Below are 24,339 nucleotides of genomic sequence, written 5' to 3' on the forward strand. Positions count from 1 at the left end.
ATTATGAGCAACGAAGGTCCCAAATGATCTCATGATTAGGAGAGTTTATGTATGGCCATAAAAGAAATTGCCCCTCCGGGAATGGTGTCATCATTTCAAAAGCACCCAGCTCCTTGGCTCTGCCCTCCTATTGCATCTGGGTATGAACGTCAGACTTGCGCTGTTCTTAAACCAGGGCTCAGGCTCAGGGACAGCCTTCTGACCCATCTGTTTGCAAGAGTTTGAGGCTACCTTGCTTAACACCTGCTCTTTCACTTGCATATTGGCACCAACTCCCCTTCTGGACATCCTACAGAAGAAATGGTCAACTGCACCATGCGGGCAACCACCGGCAGATCAGAGGTGGTGCACAGAGGCGGAAAGGCAAATGGATGGACAGCAGCCATGTCTTGTTTTGAAGATAACACCTGGAGCTGCTACTCTCGACTACTGTTGCTCAGGGATGCTGCCCCGGATGATGTCCCTGTGTTGTGACCCTTCATTTATTGGTGACTCTCTCCATTCACTCCAGGAGCTGCGGAGCCCTGGCCATACCCCTTTTCCACCAGTGAGCCTACACAGGCCTGTACATGGCTCAGGGAACAGCAGATGCACAGAATAAATCTGTCCTGCTGCAAGGAGAAGAACAAAAAAGGGGTTTGAACAAATGTATCAGAGTGTTATTTCCAATAAAGCTTATAAACATAATCATCTGTGAACAACAGGGGGGTGGGTGCAGAGATATGGGAAGACTGAATCATCCCTCAAAACACAGGCTCTGCAAACCCTTCCAACTATCTGGTTTGCGTTACTATGCTGAGAGATTCAGCAGGGAAGAGATATTGACATTGAGCTCTAGTTTTCTCTAGAAAAGTCAGAGTCCATCACCAGCTCCTGGGTATACGTGGACCTGTTTGGAGATATGAAATTGCCCGCAAAGAATTGGAAAGGTGGCAGGGGAGGCCCCTTGTGAAGTTAGCCTTGGTGTGGATGATGCAAACTGGAGGCAGAGAGGAGTGGGAGTGGTACATTTGCACTCATTCCTGTCACCTACACAGATTATCAGACGGGCAGACTCTCACAGGCCACCTTGACCTGTCAAAAACTTCTGAACATTTCACCTTCCCTCTTCTTTCTAGCCTATTCCAGTGCTTCCACTAATAAAACCTTTATTAATATCTAACCTGTCTCCCCTTTCTCAGTTTAAACCCTGCACTAATTCTCCAACCTAATGGTTACCGAGGACAGCTTAATCACAACTTTGTAATAGTCCTTAACTGACATCAAGACCTTCATTATTCTTTCCCTGTGTTTTCCCTACAGGAAATGATCCCCCAAGCACACCTTTTTTTCTTCACAGAATCACAGAATGGTCGGGGTTGGAAAGGACCTTCAGAGACCATCTAGTCCAAGCCCCCTGCCAAAGCAGGCTCACCTACAGCAGGCTGGACAGGAACGTATCCAGGTGGGTTTTGAATATCTCCAGAGAAGGAGACTCCACAGCCTCTCTGGGCAGCCTGTTCCGGTGCTCTGCCACCCTCAAAGTAAAGAAGTTTTTCCTCATGTTGAGATGGAATTTTCTGTGTTCCATTTTGTGCCTGTTGTCCCTTGTGCTGTTGCCAGGCACCACTGAAAAGTCTTCTCGTGGGCCCAGGTTACATTTAGAACTGATCTCTCTCGTTGCAGGCTCTCTGCAGACTCTCCCCAACAGGTCTGGGTCCCTGTTTAACGTGTGGTAGCAGGAGCTGGCATGCTTTTCTGTCTGATGTCTCACCAGAGCCAAGCACAGCTGGAAGAGACCACAGTGTGCCTTATGTACTTATTTAGATTCCAGATTTTGTCTTTTTTCATAGCCACATATTACCTTCATTGACTCAAAGTTCCAGAAATGATGCATTTATTGTACTGACACATTTGATTGACACTTTTTACGTGTAGCATAACAGAGCATTCTGTAGAATAACACCCAGCTGAAATCACTGCTCTGCTTGGGCAAGAGCTGAATTCCAGCCCCACTTTCCACAGTGCTTCTAGCCCTCCCCATCATGTCTTTCTTTCTTCCATTTGCCTACCAAGTATAATTTGTGATTCTCAAAACTTTGCACAGTCTGTGGAAAAGCTATTCCTGGTCTTGGAAGAACTGGCACGTATGGACGGAACCTAAAGATATGGTGAATCCATCTGAATTTCCATCTCCAAAAGGACATGGATTATCCATGACATGTCATGTCCAGTAGAAAGTGACTCAGTCCTTGATTTTTTTTTTTCCCCAAGACTAGTACTGACTGTGTACTGGACAAGTTTTCAGATACCTTTAGTCTTAGCTTTCCCATTTAATAGATAAGAAATAAAGGGTGGGTTGAAGGAGGATGGAGCCAGGCTCTTTTCAATGGTCCCAAGTGACAGGACGAGGGGCAATGGGCACAAATTAGAACACAGGAAGTTCCGTTCAAATACACGGAAACAGTTCTTTACGGTGAGGGTGACAGAGCACTGGAACAGGCTGCCCAGGGAGGTTGTGGAGTCCCCTTCCCTGGAGATTTTCAAGACCCGCCTGGATGCAGTCCTGAGTAATGTGCTCCGGGCAATCCTGCTTTAGCAGGGGAGTTGGGCTAGATGATCTCTAGAGGTCCCTTCCAACTCTGATAATTCTGTGATTCTGTGATTCTGATTCTGTGAAATAGTATTTTTGAAATGCTGTCACTAGAAACTGGTCATGTGTGCTCAAAGTACAATGTTGCTTTTCTTTGATAGAAGCGCTGCATGGTCCCTATTTAAACATTGTGAAATCCCATGTTGGATGCTTGTATCGCCTGCTCAGGCCTTCTATGATCTTAATGGTTTACGGCATCAGTTATCAAATCACAAGGTAGACATTATATTACATAGAAATAGGCATTACGGACTAACTCTCATTTAAAATAACCCTGAAACAATGAACTGAATTCATGACCCAGGGAAGCATTTCTGGGGATGTTAAATCCTTAGAGCACAGGGGGATCCATTAGCAAACTTAGTAATGGAGTTCATTTTTGTGTTGTCTGCTAACTCAGAAAAAGAAAACCAACACTTGATTAACAATTGATTAATATCTGTGAGGAATAATGTTGTAGTGGCACCAGTCCTACTATTGCAACCAAAAGGGTCTGCAACAAGGACACCCTTGTTTTAAATGCTTACTTTTCAAGGTATTCTAACTTGATGTAGGTCAAAATTAACAATAACAATAAGAACAATGATGAAGCTGCAATATAGAAATTACGGAAGGGAATTCTTTTGACAGAGCCTTAATACTTTAATTTGAATAAATAAATAAAATAATGGAAGAATCGGCTTACTGTCTCTGCAGATATCAAAGAGATTTTATGCCCTGTTCTGGCTGCGTACAACAGGCAGAACATTGTTGCAAGACGAAGATGTCCGGTGTCTTGGCACAATGCAGGGATAAGCAACCCTACAATGACTCTTTTGCAAATCCCGCTATTGCACTGCATGAAAGAAATTGGTTTGGAAGCAGAGGGGTGTGATATCAGCAATGGGAAGAGGGGCTTGGAATGAGACCTGTGGCTGAAGGGAAGCCAACAGGCAGCCCAAGAAAGGACACTGAAAAGTAAAACACTGGCAAAACCACTGTGATTTAAAGTGGGGGCTACTCGAAACCAAGGTTAGCCCAGAACTCTAAGGACCTAAATAGGACCTCTGTGTTCCTTCAAATGGAGGCATTTACTGATGTGTGACTTTATTTGTAGTTTTTAAGTTCAGACTCTGGTTACAGACACAGAGTCCGGTTGACTTTTTTCCAGTAGGCTGAAAAGCCCTCAAGTATTGAGGATTTTCTCCTGTGAAATTAACATTATCAAATAATTTGTCTCCTTTTTGCTCAGTTAAAAAGATCAAGGGTTTGAGGTCTCATTGCAAAGCACTCTCCTCAAACCTTAGGTCATTTTCTTTCTCTTGTGCTTTCTCCATAAACATCCCTGTACCATCTTTTGAAGAACATGATACAGTAACTTTATTTTAGTCTTGTCAATGTCATAGAAGATTTTTTTTTCCCTGCTGTCAGTGTACATCCCATTCTTTCACTGCAGTACCTTACTGGCAGCACGTATGTAATTACTTGCACTTTGCCTCCCACTTCCTCTACAGAGCCTTCATTTTCCAAGATAATTTCCCATTCTTTGCATATGACTCCACTTCTAGGAGCATGAATTTATAACTTTGCGTTTGATACAGTTAAATGCATTTTGTGCTGACTAGTTCAAAATAAGCTGACTAGATTATGAACTTCCCTGCGTGGCCTCCTTTGCCTTACATAAGCGTACCACACTTATGAGACACCAGTACACCTCACATGGATCTCCTGGCTTCTTTCCAGGATGCTGCACGTGTTGTTAACTACCTCTAGGACAGATCACGCAGTAAAGCATCAATATGGAGTCTTCACGTTTTAGAGGTTTACTAGGCCAAGACGAGAAGATTAGAGGATGCAGTCCAGGAGGCAGGAGGACTGAGCAAACTCTTTGTAGTGAGGTCTTCTTCCTTTCCTTCACGGATATTTCTAGATAATGTTGCCACATCTGTGGCAACGCTATGTTTTCTGACTTGCCTGCCATGGTGAACGACCGGTGCTTGCCAAAGAAAGAGCGGGGGGAGGGAGGAAGGGAGGTGTACGAATTGTACCTTTGCCCATGGAAGTCTGAAGATAGCTGCCGCTCTGCTGGCCACTACTGAAGCTCAGCAAAAAAAACAGAGGCAGAAACAAATTCTGCCACGTGCTCAGTGTCAGCCTTGGGATAAGCTGGGTAAAGTAGCCATTTTAATAGGGTGATCATCACTGGACCCCTCCTTTCTCACACAGGGATCATCAGAGAACAGCAGAGAGAACTGTGTTCTTCTGAGGTGAAGACAGCGGGGTCCCTGCCGCGGCCCCCCGCCCTCACGTTGTTCCAAAGTTGCCATTAAGCACTGGACACTGGAACTGGCACGCAGCTGTTCCTCACAACCAGTAATGCAACCCTCCGGTTCTTTTTTTTTTTTTTTTTCTTTAAAAAAGCTTTTAGCTTTCTTCGTACTGCTGTACTCAAATGGCGGTCTCGTGTCCTCCCACCACTCCCCCGGGCAGCTCAGGGATGCCAAGCGGAATCCTGCCCGAGGCAAACGGTGCCAAAAGGGCTTATGAAAAACAGCCGCAGCGACAGCCATGGGGGGGAGCGGTGTGGGAGGGCTCATGGGGGGACCCCCCTGGGGGGGCAGGGAAGGGCCTTCGCGGCCTTACCGGTGCCGGCGTGAGGGCGGCTGGCGCGCTGGCCACGCCAAGGGGGTGACGAGGACATGTCCCCTCTGCCCGGTGGGCTCTTGGTGGGTTTTTTTTTTCTCCCTCCTACCCTCTCGCTCACATCCCGAGCAGCCCTCCGAGGCCCTGCCCGGCCTGGGGAGCGGGCGGGGGTGAGCGGGGGCGGGTTGGATGGGCAGGAGCCCTGCGCCCGCCCGTGCGCGGGCTGTCCCAGCCCGCCGGCCGGTGCCTGCCCGCCGGCTGAGGTGCCGCCGTGCCCGCACCCTCGCACATGCTCACTGGGGCGCCGCGGGAGTCTGGGCATGTGCAGAGCGGGGCCGGGCCGCTCGCCGCGCCCGCCGCGCCCCGGGGCTCCAGCCGCCGCCGCCCGCCCGCTGCCAGGTGAAGCCGCGCTAGGTGAGGCGGAGCGGGGCAGCCGCGGGCCGGCGGCGGCGGCGGTGACGGTGGTGGTGGCGGGGCAGGATGAACAGCTCCGACGAGGAGAAGCAGCTGGAGCTTCTCGCCAGCCTGAAGGACCGAGGTAAGGGCGGGCGGCGCCGTCGCCGCCTCCGGCGCTGGTAGAGAGCGGCTCCCCCTCCGCCGCCGCGGGCCCGGGCTCGGCCGGCGGGAGCGCGGCCGCCGCGGGGCGGTGTGAGGCGGGAGGCCGTGAGGCGGGGGCCGTGGGGCGGGGGCCGTGGGGCGGGGGCTCCGCGCCCGGCGGCGCTGGGTGACGGGGCGGGCGCGGCCTGCGCCGGGGGAAACGGCGGGCGGCCGCGGCCTGGGCGTCCCCCGGCCCGGGGATTCGGTCCCTTCTCGTTGCCAGGCCCCTTTCTCTGCGCAGGCAGAGAAAAGCAAACAAAAAAATCCTTAAAAAAAAAAAATAAATCGGGGGGAGGGAAACGTTTTGGCTGTTCCCCTTGTTGGTGCCCGTCCTGTCCCGGCTGCCTCACATCCCCACAGGTGCCCTGGGCTGAAGCTGGGTGAGCGTCGCGGCGGGCGATGGTGGGTTGGGGCGAGGGCAGGAGGCCGAGGTGCCACAGCACATGGGTTGTGGCTGCTGTCAACCCAGAGCCTCCCCTCAGCCTAGCCCCTCTGCTGGCAACGGGCACACGGCTAACGACTGGCATTGGTCCACCGGCTGTACTGGTGAGCCCGGGTGTTTGGCTGGCTCCAGGGGGTGAAAGTCCGTCTGCCTCGCTGTCTGTTGGTGGAGCTGAGCTTCACGTGGAGCGCCTGGCTGTGCCTAACCTGCCATCGTGTCCCAGCTCCCGCTCTGCATTGCAGGATCCGATACTAACCCAGCCCGTCAAACGCCCTCTGTCCTGCTCTCCATCAGTCTGCAAACTTCCCTCTGATAGCTCAGGGCTCACCCTGATATGCCGTAAGTTTCTGTAGAGCCTTTGTAGTTCCAGTGTAAATGAAAGGAAGTGCTTGTCCTGGGCTGGTTTGGTTCCCTGTGTGAGTCACTCTCGGTGCTTTTCTATAAAAGTCCAGTGCTTCAGCTTTGTAGATATTCAGCTTTGTGAGTGCATAGTTTGTCTAGGAAATGAAAACATTGGAGTATTTCATCTTCTGCAAGAAGGGGCATGGAAAAGAGCTTGGATGCTCATTTTCTAACTTCCTTGGTCAGTCTATCCCTGAACCAGGTCGGTCAGGCAAAGTTTCTACCTTGGTTAAGCAGGTAGGCAACATTTGAAGAACCAGCATTACCAGCCGTTTGAATTGCGGACATCTGGTTGTGAGCATGCATCAAGAGATTGGTGTGCCTCATGTCTTGCAGCTTCATGCACTGTAGGTACAGAGTACCAACGCTGTAATTCGCAGCTGCATCCTCCTGGTCTCCCGGGAGCCTGCGAGGAGCTGCCTGGAAAGGACCTGTTGGACAAAGTTGTGTAAAAGAGGGAAATTATGGAGGTGTGATCAGTGCCCTTTTTTCTGTCATTTATTCTGACCATAAACGCGCTCAATCACCTTTGCTGCATAGCAGAAGCTTTTCTTAACCAAATTTCAGGTGGATATTTATGAACTATTTATGACCTGCTTTGGCACTTCTTTTTTGATTGTTCCTGTACACCCAGAATTGTAAATTCATGACTACTAGCTGCACTGGGTAGATTCTGACTTACAAGGATTTCAGTGGGTGTAAAATTCACAATAATCTTAACAGCTGTGTGTTTTGATAATACAGGACCAAAAAATAAGGCTAAAAAGCTGGTTGTTTTTTCTGACTGACTGCTTCCCTTCAGTATTGTTGGCTCTAGAGGAGTAGTCTGTGCCAAAAGGACAATTGCTAAAATGACAATAATCAGTTGCAAAAAAGGCAAGTGTGGGTTATTCTTTAGAGAAATCCTAGCCTTTGAAATTGGTGAGATTGGAGCTTCAGTTCTGGTGTCTGAAAGTCTTCTGCTCCAGTAGGCTGAGTAGTCTAATGTAGTCTTAGTAGTCTAATGAAAGTTTACAGGACTGCAGGAATTAGTTCAAGGAAAAGATACTGTAACTTGAGGACCGGCTGTCCCAGATCCACTCAAGCTATTGAAATAGAAACTGTACTTCGCACACTCTGTCCTGTAAGGCACTGTTCATGAGGGATGTTCGTCCCCAAACACAAGAGTTTTAGTATGTTGTTGTGAGGCTAACAAATGTTTTTGTTGTTGTATGGCTGGCAGGAAAGTAGTTTTTTATGGGTGAAAAGTTACCCAGTGGAAGACTTTTGAAAATACTTTTCTATATGTTGTTTTGCATCTAAAACAGTGCAAAAATTATGGTAGCACACCATAGTTAAATTATGTTAACTGACAAGACAAAGAGTCCAAGTGATGAAAAAAAGTTAATTAGATGCATAAAATTATCCTAACAGTAATGACCTAAATATTATTATTGTAGGTAAGTAAATTTGCTTCATCTTTTTAAACTGTAGGTTGGAGTGTATAGTTTGCCCTCCATTCTTATTGACAACAAAACAATACTATTTGAGATACTAACAACTTTCCTTGAGCAATTTTAGGATGCTCTGTTGAAGAGAAGCAGCATGAAAAAATAAGAAGAAAAGACAAATTTTCTCTTATTTTTCCTCTTTACTGCTTCCAGGTGTAGATAAACAGTATTACTTTGGAAGTAAATGCAGTGATGGAAGGTCTCTGAATATTTGGGGTAATGAGTGTACATATGGTTCAGGAGTCCTATCTTTACTGCATTTGAAGTGGCATGTGGCTTTAGATTACTGTAACATTATGGCCCGCAGTCAGATTTCTGAAGAACACCCTGTGATTTGAAGGGGTTTCAGAGAAAATTTGTTCAGTAGCCCTTGTTTGGTTTCTCTTTCAGCATGTGTTTCTCTAGTCTTGAGAAACTTGCCTGACACCAGGTAACCAAACTGGCCAAGAAGTGATGCGGAAGGTAGAGGGGAAGGCAAGCAACAGTGTACATGGCTGATTGCTGTCATGTTTCAACTAGTGCTTATACTTCCCCTGAACAAGGTCAGTAGATTGAACCTGAGGCAGGTGTTTCGTAGATGCCTGCTCAATTCTCAGTGGCAGCTGTGATGCTGACTGGTGTCTGCGCAAATTCACTTGGGTGTTTGGCAGAGCTTTGAACGGCGACAAGGACACTGAAGCTGTCTCTGTGCAAGATATGCTTATCTTTCACCCATACTGAATTTTCCAAGTCCTGTGTGTTATACTCAGATACCTGATACTGATCGTTCTTTGGCTTGCTCCATTACCAAGTTTAAGGTGAGCATCATGAAGAAACATGATCTATGTATTGATGATATTTAGGACTTAAAAGTATTGTTTGAGCTTTAATCCTGTGAATAGCTTTCTGAGATGGCTTGGTTAGATAAAGCAGATCCGCTATAAATATTAGTATTACCTAGCTGTTCTCTAAGTGACGTTTCCAGCACTGCACATTTCTATTCAACTTATAATTTCTATGAGTAAGACTTAAAATTGAAACAAAACAAAATCAAGAGTGAAACCCCTTGTGTTATTAATGGTTGGTTGTAGAACCTGAGGAACCATAGCAAACTGACTAACAGCTGCATCATAACAGCAGTTGGTTACCTGCCTGGAAGATTGCCGTATTTGTCTTTGGTTTTATTGGCACTGCTGGTACTTTGCTGCTAAAGATAGAGTCATCATCCGCTGTGGTACTTCTTTGTTCAGCTGAAAACAGGAGTCAGCAACTAAAACATCTGAACTTGTAAACTAGGTAAAATTACACTTCAGCTGCTGCTGTCACAGTCACATTTCTGGTCACTTTGCTGAATTACTGTGCTTAACAATTACAGTTAACTACGCATATACTAAACATGTTTATATTGCCTGGATTTTCTTCACCGGTTTTAAAGGTCTTATCTTGCTCTGTGTGTGTTGGCTGAATTTGATGAAGTGTGATGGTTTCCAGTCTGTAGTCCCAAGCGCTGTGACTCTCTATGACTTCTTTTTTTTTCTTTTAAGTTCTATTTGATCTCTTAAAAAAAAAAATTAAAAACGCCAGAAACTTTGAATAAGGGAATACCATATATCTTCTAAGGAACAGACTACCAATCTGACAGCAATATCTCAGAGGAGTACCTTTTAAGTATATGCTATTGACAAGTTCTTAATGTGGTTTGACAAATTTATTCTTCTTTGTGTCAGGGGGATAACTTTTATGGCCAGAGGAATTTCTTTGTTTAGGGTAGGATATCTTGTTGGCTGCTGCCTTCCCCTATGTAGTCATCTGCACTGTAGATTTTTTTTTTTCCCCACGTACCTGTGTATTTTGGTGTTCGTACACAGGAGTCATCATTCCCCAGCAGAACCCATCCTGCTTGAATGCTTTCTTCATTTGTTAGACTTTAAAAGTGTTTCCCACTTCACTTTCTTGTGTTGAACCATGTCTGTTTTTCAGGAACTTGTGAAGGCAAATTGTTTGGTGTGAGCTTAATGGTTAGGCTTTATCAGGCTGTGGTGTGTTTAATTTCCCTGTCCAGTTTCCAGGAGCTGTAAGACTGCAGGATGCTAATTTAGGGTCTCGTTAAAATATTTTTTTGTACACACTTTTCCAGATTTGAGTCAAATTGAACCATGTGGGAACACAGATGCCAGGATCTGACTTACATGATTTGTACTTAATGCTTACCTTTATATACTTCCATACATGATTTTTATGTGTTTAAGGTTTTTTTAAAGAACTGTTTGGTAATTGAATCTTGTAGGTATCAGCTAGTGCAATTGATATGTGACCAAAAGCTTGGTTTGGCCATATAAGCTTTAAGCCTCATAACAGGTTTTTATATTCTGACTGACTCAAGATTTGGAGTTGTAAGGTAACAAGTGTAATGCCATCACATACATTCACCTTTACACAAGCCCATAAGGGCTTATTCCTCAGCTCCACCTGACTTTCATGGAGGCCCAGGACACGTTAAAAATGCCACCCAGGCGTTGGTTTGAAGAAGTTTGCCCATGGCTGGTGCTGCTGCGTCCCATTGAAATAGAGATCGCCTGGGTTTAGCGGAAGGGATCTTTGAGCCCAAAATGGGGAAAAAGAGAACAATTAAGTCCTTTTGACTTTTGTTGATATTCTTGACAGCAATTCACAGGTCTTGTGCATGCTTTGCTTGCAGGGAGAGCCTTGCTTTTTGAGAGGTGTATAACAGACTTGGCCTGACTTCCATTCCAGGTGTGCTGGGATGAGGAGGGTGGTGGCAACAGTCCCATTAGAGCTTCTGGTGCAGTGTTGCTGTCAGGGGTAATTCTCTCTCTAATGATATATCTGAACCTGCAAAAAGCCAGGTGTTAATTTACTTCTGCGGACAAAAAATGACTTTATTAGGTTAGCTTGTTTCATCCAGAGTGAAGGACTTCTTGCTCTGTAAGCTCTTTCTCTTGCCTGTACCAGTAAAGACATGCCTGGTTCATGAATAATAAATAGTGGTATGACACTGGCTTTCCTTGACATCTCTGCTTACTTTTTGATTAAATAAGTATGGTTAAAATGCTGAAGTGGTGTTACTCGTTGATTTGGCATGGAAGGGCTCTCAATCTATTTGAAGGCCACCCTGGTTTATAGTATAAATGCTAAAGTATATGCGTGTAGCATTTTAAAGGTTGGGTTTTTTTTTTAATTTGTAGTTTTTAAATACACAGCTTTAGAAAAGAGGTTGATAAATTTTTAAATAAAAAGAGTAGGAAGATTCTTGCCCCCTCACTCTGTGTAAATGAAGGTGTCTTTTCTGTTGTTCACTATGAATTATAGTCATTACATACTTTTGCCCTTATGACCTTGTTTTACTAATAAGTGCTTTTTAGCCATAATAAGTATCTAATATATAAAACATCTAATTTAGATAATACATGACTTCTGTTAGCAAATCCAGGTTCAGGAGACACAGGTTCACAACTAAAAATCAAAAGACTAAGATATAATTAAAGGAGCTTCTGTATACAAAATTACCTGCTTAATTTAATGCAGATAAAGTGCATTGATACATGTTGACAGGACAGTCTCTTCTGTCCAACTTAGCTGAGGAGTGAGTATTTGGTGAATGAGCATGGTCATGTTATGAAGGAGCATGCTGTGTTCACTCATGTTGGCTATTTTGTGGTTTGACTGTTTTACAGTAAGAGTGGGGTGACCTGGGAATATGTTTTGGGTGCATTAAGAGCTATAGCTATATTCTGTTTTTTTCTCCTTCTTCCAACTTTTTTCTTTCCTTAGTCTTGAAATGAAGTTGTAGTGTTGCTCTCGGGCTGTATGAAGGTAGCCTGAAGCAAAGAAATGTGGTTTGGATCCTGATAAATTGTTTATATAATACTGCTGTATATCAGGTATAATTCTATTAGGATAAACTTAAGTTAGTGTCAGACAGTGACAATATCGCAGGAGGTCTCTGATACGTATTTACTACAGTTCTAAAGGATTCACTGGAGGCTGAGTGCAACATAGGCATTTTAATACCGATATATGCTACTATGTTGATTCTTTGAGAAAATAATGTATGATTCTGGAATTTTAGTAGCACCTTTAGTAAAGCATCTTCACTTGTTTGTTTCATTCACCACTAATTTATTGGAAAGAGATATCTTTATTTTAGGGTAATTTATATACAGCATAATCTGTTTGAGTCAAGGTGGGATGTAAGACGTTTTGAGATGCTCAAGTACTGTTGTTGTGTATATTGTGTAGGTTAAGGAGAAAAAATAGTCCTGTCCATCAGAGAAGGTTTAGGGAAGTCCTCATACAACAGGATTTATGACTTGTCAATCTATAAATGAGTGATAATGGTGCTTCCTAATCTACCAAAGAGGTTTTAAGGCCCAATATCTCTATGAGATTTGGAACATGTGAAGTGTTGCCTGGAGCTGCAGGTAGTAATTGTCCTAGGGTAGTTTTAGAGCAAAGAGATCATTGTTACCTTTATGCCATTTAGTGCTTCGGTGGAGGTTATGTAGACTCTTGACTTTTTTTGAGATGGCCTCAAAACTTTGTTGTACATAACACACTTGAAAAACTTTGTGTAAAAACTTCCCAATAACACCCTCCATCTAATGCTCAAAAAAAGAAAAAAATCCACCAACTTCCCAGTTACACTTCATAACTTTTAAGTCATCTTCTGCCTTTGCAGAGAATCTGATATACAGCATTAAATGTGTGTAGTCATTTTAAAGTTATCATTTCTGTTTCCAGGCTTGGTAAAAACTGCGTTTTCTTCATTAGATTTAGCGTTTAATAAATCCATACCCGAAAATCCAAATGATGGGATCGGTGTGGGAGCATAATCTAAAGGTTACCATCCATGAAGAACAATCTTGTTTTAAGATATCAGATCCTTACTATGTATTAGCTGTATTAGAGGGAGAACGAATAGTTTTGCAAGGACAGTAAGGGGGTGGGAACAGTAAAAAGGCACTGAAGAAAGTTGATGTGCGAGTTCAGCGTGGAGTGCCTGATGATTTTGAGCTTGCGTTCCATGGCAAACGTGCCATGGTTTAGCATCTGCAGTAAAAGAGGGAAGGGCTACCCTGAACAGGCAGTTTAATTTCCAGTCTCACACAGGTGGGCCCTTACTGAGGGTTGCAGGAGTATTGTATAAGTTCATATCCTTGTTTTTTGGTAACTTGTTCTTGTATTCATGCCTTAAGGGCTGATGACTCAGAGTTCTTCATTCACAGAGCATGTGAGGAGAGCAGTGAAAGGTGGGGCAAATCTGTATTTACATTTTCCAGTCATTTATAAAGTACTGAATAGAAAGTGCGAGTTTGCCTTAAAGGTGAGCAAACACTAGCAATTTTCAAGTATGAAGAAGCTTGAATTGTCTTTATTGATACAGTTTTCATTCCTTTTCTTGCATCTGGAGGCTAGACATCTCTTCCCCTGTTTTCCTAAAGGGAATGGGGAAATGGCTCAGAAGTGGAACAGTGATTAACTGCTTTTTAATTCCTGTGTAGGAAATATGTTGATTCACTTTAGGTGCCCTTTCTTAGAGCAACTGCATCAGTGCGGTTTATTTCCTGTTCATCTACCTGTTGTTTTTTTCTGCTTCTTGACTATGGGAGGTGAGTAGGGGTCTCAGGAGCAGGTAAGCAAAAGTGGGGACAAAGTAAAGGGATGGATGAGAGACCTTGGTTTTACTGGCGCAGGGATGCTGGTCACGTTTTTAAGAAACCTGCTTTTGATCGTTCCACTCTGTAGATACACCTTTTTACTTGGATGAGTGGCAGTGAGGAATTTTTCCCACCTGTTTAAATTACCCCTGTGAATTTGCATGTTGCCTGTGACTTTGTTTTCAGTTTTATTTAACTTTTTCTTTGAGAGCTTTGGAATTTTTTCAACACTTGCTGGTAACAGCAGACCTGAGATTCTAAGAGATTTGTACTGTTCCTCAGTTTCCTTTTCTATCTAATATAGTCTGCAGGATCTAGCTGTTTCCCCATTGCTGCTCTGGGCATGTGAGGAGCAGAGTCCTGTGTTTTGGTTACTAGCCCAGGAGCTAATACAGCTGTCTGTATCCCACGCTTAAAGTACCTCAGTCCTGCATCTCTAAAATGAAGTGATCTTGGAGAAAAGAGGAATTAGGATAATTTGAGGTTTTTATATCTACGGTACTTCTGTGCTGCTGCTGCGAGTTTTATTCACGCTGAAAGCAAGCAGAACAGTGGACCTAGCTTTCAGGAGTCAGTTGAAATCGTTTTATTTCAACAGATTTTGAAAACGCTGGGGAGGAGGGAGAAGAGGGACATCACAACAGTGTAAAGTAACTTTATTTGTAAGAGCTTTTTATTTGAAAATGTTTAACTATCTAAAGCTTGAAAGGGCTAGTAGGTTTTCAGGTGGCTAATCTACTAGACTCTGTGTTTATGTCTTCAGATGTACAGTAAGACAAGTTTAAGAGGAAGCTCCAATATGTCTGCTCTCATCAGCTGAAAACTTTTTATTCATACCCTTTATACAGTTTTAATTAAGTTGGCTTGAAATAGCACTTGTATGCTAGCATAGCTTCTGTTAGGTACGAGAAAAAAGTTGATGAGATACTGAGGGGCTGGAATAAGGTGTAGAATGATGTCAGCAGCCTTCTCATTTTATTCTTGTAGTATGCATCTTACAGACTGAAAAATGTTCCTTTCTAGCCAGGTTTGTTTCTCTAATGTTTGGAGGTGTATTCAGCTTCTCCCTAGTGACAATCAAATTTTTATGGTCTCAAAGGCCAAACAGCGCAACTGGGACACACTGAAAGACCAACAGAATTGGGAAGTGGGTGTAACTATGGCACATCCCTAAGGTAGTAAAATAAAAAGTTTAAGAAGGGCACACAAAAATACATGGTAAACTGGAAGCTTAATTGGTAACTGATCGACTGTTTCTGCTTGTTATTTACTGGTTTGAAACAACGGACCCCCAGCATTCTGGAGGTTGATCCCTTCCCTGCTGATCCTTACAGCTGAGTTCTTGTGTGATCTTGGGTAAATCATACAATCTTTTCATGTCTCCACTGTGCAGGTTGAAAAAAAAATCTCCATAGGACTCTTGGAAGAAAATGTTAATAAATAAATAAAGGTGCCCAGCTATGGAGGGTACATACGTGTACAGTATTGCATTAGCCAAGCTTTCTAGCATTGATCTGTAACCTGAGCCAGTGTGGGTTTAAAATGGTGACTGCAAGCCGGTACATTCACCTTGTAATTTTTGAACTCAATCAATAAGATTGTTTAACTCTCCATTGATCAAAAATTGATTGTTTTGGGAGCCACCATCTTTTTCAGACACTTCCCAATTACTTCAATTCTAAAAGGATATCCAGTTCATCCATAGGCTATTAAAGAAGTTTATGACCCATGTTATTTAAGAAGTCTGTGTAGATAACCAGAAGAGCTTTAAAATGAATGAAATGGAGAGCTAATTTGGGTAAAGGAGGTGCTGCACTATTAACTTTTCTCTTTTTTGTTTTTTCTTATGTAGCTATTGGTGAATATGAAGAGCTTAGAGCAGAAAATAAGAAAACGAAAGAAGAGGTTTGTATCTATTGATTATTTCTTTAATACTAAAATGCTAAATATCAGAATACCTTATTGGCTATGGCAGGTGGTTGTCTGCTTTTGTGACCTCAGCTGATTACTGACAAGTAATAAGTATTGATTGTACCCGTATGTGTTATGGACCAAAGAATGCAACTCCCAGCAGCTATTCTAGCTGTCCCGCTCCAGAAAAGTTGCTATAAAGATGTATTTTTTTAAATGATTGCTGCTATAGCCAGTTTGCATATGATTACAATGTGAGCATAGACCAACTCCAGTGTCTAGATATTCCTAGGAAAACTTGTTTCTCTTGGATCTAAATCTTGTTTTATTACAACTTGATTTGCACAGTGGGACTTACTGAAAAGAAAATAGAACAACTCCCCTCACCCAGCCCTTCTGAAAATTCAGAATGTAGGAATATGATTTCTGAAGGTATTTGAAGTCTTCCCCCACCCCCTGCTGAAAAAACCCAACCCAATTTTTAATAGGAGAGCAAGATCTCTTATCTCAACTTGCAGCGTGGTACTGCAGTGTAAAACAGATTTGCAGCATTGGATCACACATTATTCTGTGAAATCTGTGTGCCTGTCCAACTTGAAAAGAAGCTTTGAATGTATGGTCTGAACTTCATATGTTGCTGCAGGCTTCACTTTTTAATGTTCAGAGATACTGGAGTAAGAAATAATGACCGGTTTCTAGATTGTTCATTGTAATTATGATGAACTGTCTTTCTAGTGGTAAAATTAAGCACATTTGGTAAGGTACCTCTTCCCACCCTTGTTCATTCAACACTCTTGTTCATTCAACACTCCTGCTTTCTGTGAGGAAGCTGACAGAAACAGAGAACTCGGAGAGATTTGATGGCAGTGTTGTGTTGCATAAATCCATGTCAATGTGCAAAAGGTTTTTAGCAGATACCTGCCAAGAGAAACTGTGGCCAGTAAAAGCCTCTTATCAGTTCTAGATAGTGAAAGGCTGAGGAGTCAGTGCTACACTGTATTGTAAACAGAAAATTCTCCTTTCTCCAGTATTAGTGAGCTGAAGATGCAAGAAACGTTAGAATTCAAATCCCTGTTAGCTGCCAAGGCACACAGGTTTAATTTAGCTTTTCATGAAGTAATTTCTGAAGGATCACTTTTAGTCCATTTGTTATAAATGTTGCAATTCAAGGCTGTATTGGGAAGACCTTGTCCTTAACTGCTTTCTCATTATTAAAGAAAACTTGAATCTTATCTTCATATTATGCTTCAAGAATGTTTATTTGTATTTCCTCTGAGCTCAGCATATTGTTTCACTCTTTCCTACCCACTGACCTTTTTATCTTTTTTACTGTGCTCGTTGCTGCATTCCTGTTCTGTTGTCCTACAGTAGAGCCTCAGATATCCTGGGAAGTCTGTCCTCTATTTTTGCTGTTCAGAAGTCTGTGGCAGTTCATCTCCTAGTGCTCAGAAGAAAAGGAGAATGAAACCGAATTAGACCAAGAAGGGTCCATTAGCCCAGTATCCTGTCTCTGACAACAATAGAGAGGGAGGAGTGTAAGAGCGTGTATAACGCTTCCACAGAGTACTCTTCTGGTCTCCAAACCACTTGCAGCCTGGGGACTTCCTCAGCTGCATGTGGTTTCAGTGTGTTATGTCCTCCCCAGCTCTCTTCCTTGAATTTGTCCTGTCCCCTCCAAGTCCGTGCTGATTCTTAGCTTCTGCCATGTGTGAGGAGTTCCACACCACGACTGCCCACCGCATGAAAAACAGGCTCCCTGGCTTTGCCCTGAATCCGAGTCCTGCTAGCTTTGGTGTTTCTTCAACAAAGCTTTGTTTAGGTTGAGGGGGGGTGGGGGTGGGAATAAGGGGGCTTTTCTTGAAGTGCATTTGTATTTAGAAAATTTTTTCCTTCAAAGGCAATTCCAGTGAAAATTTTGTTGCTAAAATTGAGATGAAACGAGATGTTCTGAGGTTGTTTCTTGCATTCTGCTCCTCTTTCTTTCTTGCTCTTCTGTCTCACGAGACTTCTTTCCTGTAACTGCATATCTCTGGCCACTCCTGTGTGTTTCTTCTGAAGTTTGGTATGATGTTTTTCAGAATACTTGCATAACAACTGAAAATCCTTCAGCCCTAAGTACGTGGGGATTACATCCCCAGTCGGGCAAATTAGTTAGGCACGTGCTCAGGGTTGGAGGATTTTCAGTTGTTATGCAAGTATTCTCCATCCAAGAACCTCCATCCTGCAAATTGGTGTGCTTGTGTAAGTAGTCCTGCTTAATTGTTTAAGTGCTTGGTCTCAAGTGGTTAAGTGTGAGGCCTTAAGTGCATTTCTTCTACAATAAAACGAATCTACTGATACAGAGTTCATGGTTATGTTTGCTTACAGTGCCAATACTGGAAGAAGCTATTCCTCGTTTGATTGCAGGGCTGGGTAATCCTGAAAGCTTGTTAGTGTCTCTCTAACGTTATATCTTAGTTTATGCTTTGCAGGATCAAGCCTAATGCTGGAGGAAGCACAGGCTATCTCTGTCTGTGGGTCTGGGAAGTTGTGGGTGATTTCTGTTCCCTTTTCTGCCACTGTCTGTCAGTATGAGTGTAAGCACGTGGATTCCTCTGTATCAATTGTGGTCACATAATTGCATCGATAGGAGGAAGAGAAGAGAGAATTAATTTATTTAGAAAAAGATTTGGAGATTATTTGTGGAAAGTACCACACAGGAGTTAGATAGCAGCCTGTATGTATGTGCTTTTGATGCACTCAGTGGAAATTTTTTCTGAGTCACCAGTATGCTTGTATAGCTCTGAAAGATAGGCTGTGTCATGGATAAATGATCCTAGTTTATATTGGAACTTGGTGCATAACAGGCAGCTAACTTAAAATAGGATGTAATTGTAATTTTTGGAAATTTAGGTTCTTTGTTCCGTATTTTTTCTTAAGATTAGAAAGTAAATTGACCTTTACATAGGTTACTTTGTTCAAAGCACTGCTGCTTAAAAGGCTGCTAATAACCATGAAAATTCAGGAGCAAAATGTAAAATCTTGATCCACAGTGTCTCTTCGATCCGCAGTGTCTCTTCCTCATTGACTTGCTAAACTGCCAATTTGGAGAACTCTGGTGGGGTCTCTGACAAAATTGGTGCAGGCATATTTTTTATTCGTATTTTTAAATACTTTGAAAAACTGGAGCAAAAATACATTAGCAGATTACTTCTCTTAGGTCATCCTTTTAATTAAAATAGCCGGCTAAACATGCATGCCAGTCCCCAAAAAGTGGATAACTAACATTCAGTTGCACACAAATGTAGATAACTTAATGTGCAGTTCTAACATATTCAGAGTCAGATCATGAATAAATATTTGACTACTTGCTAATCAGACAGAAATGACTCTGAACACTGGTTTTGACAGTGTTTTGTCATGCTGCCAGTAGGGGAAAAAAAAAAGGCAAGACAGCTTTCCAAAACAGTAGGTGTAATACTGTATCTCTGATACATCATTCATGGTGTTTGCTCTGTTAAAGGACATGTATAGAGTGGATTATATGTTTTGTCACCAAATGGGAACAGAGAAGGAATTCTGTCTTGATGACATGCTCATTCTTTCTGTAAGTAGAGTATAGAAAATGTCATAGGATACTTTTGAGCACTCTACCAAACTCATAATTTTAGAACAAGCATTAAATCTGCATAAATTTCACAATCTGTGTAAATGGGAAAGAATGTATCTTGTGTTGCTTAGCAATGGCTTAATTGACTATATGGCTACTACGTGAACTCCTTGCATCTTAATAGCTGGACTGAACAATCTCCTTCTTGTTTTTGCCCTTTGAAGGCCCTTTACTGAAGTCAGTAGGAGCTTATGTGCAAAACAGTTGGCAAAAAAGAAGCCTGTTAGAAGAGAATAGACAAGAAACCCAAGCCTCCCTGGAATTAGTGGCAAAGAGTCATTAGGCTGGTGGGAGCGGCTGTGCGGAGACTGTGTATCCACAGGCTTCCAGGTGGTTGTGTGCATCGACTTCCCAACATCACGTTGTAGTGTCAGGTTCCCGTGCTGCCATGGTACTCTCCTGTATTGTGCTAGCTCCAAGTACAGGCCAAGTTAATGTACTGCTATTCACCTGACTGTACATGCGGTATTTGGTTTGAACACCAATCTTTGACACGGACGTGATTTACTTGTAAGTGGTCAGCATATCGATTCTCTGTGCTAGAAATGCAAGTATTGCCTTGTATCTTGTGTACCTAGAAGGCAAAAATCTGAAATTGAGCGGGATTGGCAAAGCTCCTGAACTTCCTCCTGCAAAGATGAAGAGTTGTAAGGAGTTATTCACAAAATGAATTTTGGAAACCGAACTGTTGATTTGCTTCTAAAAATATGGATGCAATGTCTTTTTATTGCCAAGAAATAATTGTTGATTCCTATAGTTAGTTCAGCCTGGAGTGGGAATATTGTCTGTTACCTTTGGTTTTTTACTGGGATAATGGTGCTATAATTATTAGATCAAAAATATGCTAAATAAAATGGTATAATTGCTTATTTTCCTCTGCAGAGAAGCTGGGACTCTTAACAAAATAAAGCTAAAAACAGAAAATTGACCAACAATCCAGGATTTATTGACTTTTTTTTTTTTTTTCATTCGAGGGTACTCGAGTATGGAGCTATGTATTAAAACTGACAAGGGGAGACTTAATAAATACTTGAAAGCTATTTCTTCTTGACAGTTGCATGCACTTGAATGTGAAAAATGAACAGTAGATTTTATAGTAATGTTATGCTATTTGCCTTTTAACATTTAGGATTAGTGATATTTTTGCCAATTAACAATTCTACTTTATATACTTCAGATTGCTTTTTTGAAAAGTGAGGTGGTTGTGAATGTTAAGGCTTCTCTGCAGGTTTTTGAGAGCAGTTAACATTTTAAAATTTTGATATTTTTAAACTTTCCTGTCTTAAAGGTAAGGTCAATTTATTTTAAGGGGTGACAGTGTTTTTTGTTATGAAACTTAATAGCTTTATATGAATATTTTGTTTGCGTAACTTTCCAGATTGAAACAGTACAAGTGGTTAAAGACAATCTCAACTTTTTCTAATTCTTGGCTAAATTGGAGGTAAACTAGTTGGGTTTTTTGTAGGACTTGTAGCAGCTCTGCTTGCACAGGTTTGATTGCAAGACAAAAGGCAAAGTGCTTTCCATTGATCATTTCAGCAAGGGCAACAACCTCCTGCTCTTCTTTTCTTCCTGCGCTTTCATTCTGAAGCATAGTAGCAGCGAAAGGAAAATGTTCAGAAAGCTGCAACTGGGAGCAGGAATTGCTCTGCAGAGACCCAAACCTGCAGGCCCTGATTGTGGAGAGAAACATGTGTAGCTATCAGAATAGTCAGCTTGCCGTGGTCCAAATGGAGCTCTCTCTGCAAATAGCACTCAAAGTGAAGTGGAATAGGTCATTTAACTTCCCCTTTCGCTGCACAGGCAAAGCTGTTACACCTTACAGCTGGAGGATTTCAAAAGGAGTTTTTCCTACCATTAAGATCGGGAGTGTACATCAAGGTTTCCATCAGTAGCAGAGTCTTGCTGACTGCAACAGGCAACAGATCAGATTCTTAAAATGCTAATTTTCCTGGTTTTTAAACTGAGCATTAAAAGCGCTTGCTCACTTAATGTGCAGTGGGCTGAAAGCTTGCAGCGTGCAGAAAAATCTGTGGGTGAAGTATGCCAGTGTGGTACAGTGTCTCTCTTGTAAAATACGAAGAGGCAGCAGCTCACACTGATCCCCTTTTTGCAGCGGAGCTATGCTCTGCAGGAGCAATCAGAAATACTTTCTTTCTGCATCTTGTACTGCTTTCTGTTCGTAGACTGGACTTCTACTGGTAAGGTAAGGCAATTTTTTGCTGAGGAAACTGAGAGGGAGGGCAGCAAGCAGCAAGATTCATGCACAGATTTCCCTTCCTCGCTTCTCCGGTGCAAGTTTCTCTAAACAGCTTCTTTGTTAACAGGGCCAGATGAAACGGTGCGTCCTTGTCCAGTGCCGCTTGCTCAGCACGTCTTGCTCCTTCTGCAGCTCTTCCTTGTTTCACAGACCCTTACAGCAGCTGGTGACTGATCTGTCCCCCTTCTCAGCCACTGTCCCTTGCCTTATCACCCTGGTGCCACTAGAAGGGAGATTGCGTGTTGAGTCCAGCTCCTTTTGGTCCCACAGATAGCCATCAGCAGTGGTTTCCAAAGTCTGTGTGGAGGCTGCCCCTGAGGGGATGCCAATGGCATCCTCTGCTTGCCTGAGAGCAGATCCTTTTTTGAGCCTCATCCAAGGTGCTCCGGAGCTGATAGAAGGGCTGTCTTGATTTTGTCGGCCTTTGAGTTGGGCTCTCCCCCTTCTTGTTACTTAACAACAGGCTCCTTTCCCAGCTAACTCAGAGTGGGTCCTCATGTGGAAAAACAGAAAATCAAGCAAAATCATGTCGTTTTTTTTTTTTCTTTTCCCCAGTTCTGTTCCAATGACCGGTATCCTTGTAATTGCAGTTACGCTGTAAGGAGCTCAGTCACACAAGTCTCTTCCAGAAGTTAACTCATGGTCTTACGTTGATTTATTACTGTGAACATACACAGCTGCGTGTGAGGAAGGATGTCTGGTACGCCGTGTGTGTAAGACACGTTGTGTGCCAGTCATACTTCCCCCCGGGTCATGTGTTTTTCACAGTGTGGCTAATCACTGACTGTGTCTCTTGTCTCTGTGTCTCTACTCATTTCTTTGAGTTCTTTCATTTTCTTAAGGAAGGGGTTTTCTTAGAGAAGTCTTTTTAATGTCTGTTTTATTCTTTCTCTTTGAAGAAACCTTTCCATCATAAGATCAGTGATTGCAGCCCTGTGTAGTATTAGCATTAACCCCAACATTAATAAAACCATGATGATGGGAAATCCCTAAAGTGTGAAAATGAGTGTCCTCCCCTCTTCAAGGCCAAAGCTTTGCTCATGATGTCATGAAACTGAACAGCATGTCCCTGTTTATTGGCTTTGAGGTTTTCCTTGCATGTCTTAGGTATATAAACATAGGCCTGTTTTCCAAGTCTGTTTGTGTTAAAGATAGACTTAAAGCATATTATTGATTTGCAAAGTACTGCTTTTACTGTTGTGTGGAACATGGATGACTGTTTATATCATTTTTGGGTAATGAGGTCTTCTAAAATGTTTTCAGAGTAGCTCTGAATTGGAGCCTAAAATCAAGGACAACTTGCCAGTTTGGTTAGGAAATACTCTGGGTAATGAATTTTTTATGCATAGTTTTCATCGATCTTACATGGCTGAGAGCAAAGAGAAACGATGCTTTGATAGGCTTCTGTATGTTATTGTGCCGACAGTTATCTTTGTTGATTTTGCATGTTGTGACTGACTGCTAATTAAATAACTGGGATCAGTGTTTCATTTCAATTTTCTCTTGTCCTACAGTGTGACAAAATCAAGCAAGAGCGAGATGAGGCTGTCAAAAAACTGGAGGAGTTTCAGAAGAGTAAGTTGATAATCTTAGTGAGATTTTTTTGATGTAGAGAGTTATGAACTTTGGTCAGCATACTCTGCAGAGTCAAGAATGCTGAGATTCAAGTCCACTTGCTGTTTCTCCTTCAAAGCCTTGTTTTAAGGAACTAATCCAGTGAGACTTTGACCATTGTCAGACTGACTGCTGTCGCAGTATTTATACGCTCTGACACAGGTAGCCATTCTTGAGGTGCAAAGTGGTGAAAGTACAGTGGTACAAATGTGCATCTATCTCACCTGGATTCTGCAGGTGACTTTTGGAATGATATATGCTTGGGTTGAGTGGGATTTGATCCTATTGCTGAGCTTGCTAATAATAATAATAATGATGATAACGGTAATTTTTTCATGAAGAAGGAGTAAAACTACTTTAAGCATAGACACACCAATAAAGGTTTTTAGGATGAACTGCTGTCTCTTGATAATTTTTAGAGCAAGTTTTGTCTTGTCTGGGCTGTGAGAATGTCAATATTCAGTTTTACACTTTTATGGTAATGGTTCTATTGAAACTGTACGGTGTCTGGAAGCAACAAAGCACATCTAATGGGAGTGGAAGTATCCTAGTGGAATAGCTCCTTAGAAGAGACAATTACAATAGGATTGTGGTCTGTTATGTCTGGTTTGTGCCAGTATGGTGAACTGCACGATGAAGCATCAGAAATGTGGATGAAGTTAATGCAGGAGAAGGAAATCACATGGTCTATACTTTTGTGGGACTGTGCTAATAGAGGAATTTGGTCACTTCTATTTTATAATTGTTCATATGATACAATTATGGAGAATAATCTAAAATCAACAGGAATCATCTACTGCCCTAAATGTTCTTAGGTAAGTGTTCTGTGAGGCAAGAACGTTCTCTAAGAAGTCTAATTCCTCTGGGAAAAACTGCAGCCTGTTTTGTTTCTGTTATGATACAAGGAATACCAGAGTGTGGCAGAAAATGTCAAGTAGTTAAGACTTAAAATTTGAAGTAATATTTGATGTTGTAAAATTTTATAGGTTTCTTTTATCTTCCTTTCACGTTTTTAAAGGACATACCTTGTAAACATAGTGATAAAATGCCAGGAATATTAGGA

The 24,339-nt window shown here is 42.4% G+C and overlaps 1 protein-coding gene across 1 annotated transcript in view; it reads left to right on the forward strand.

Annotated features, from left to right (window-relative positions):
• Positions 1-5,734: 5,734 nt before the first annotated feature.
• The window catches only part of SHTN1 (shootin 1), a gene marked incomplete at both ends in the record, with an annotated part of 66,366 nt that continues 47,761 nt past the window's right edge, over positions 5,735-24,339 (forward strand). The window contains 3 exons of the mRNA XM_082486505.1: positions 5,735-5,792; positions 15,695-15,747; positions 23,177-23,237. Of these exons, the coding sequence (XP_082342631.1) occupies positions 5,735-5,792; positions 15,695-15,747; positions 23,177-23,237 (172 nt within the window). The remainder of the gene's footprint in view (positions 5,793-15,694; positions 15,748-23,176; positions 23,238-24,339) is intronic.

Source organism: Vanellus vanellus, assembly GCF_965231255.1.
Source record: "Vanellus vanellus genome assembly, chromosome: 7".
Lineage (NCBI taxonomy): Eukaryota > Metazoa > Chordata > Aves > Charadriiformes > Charadriidae > Vanellus > Vanellus vanellus.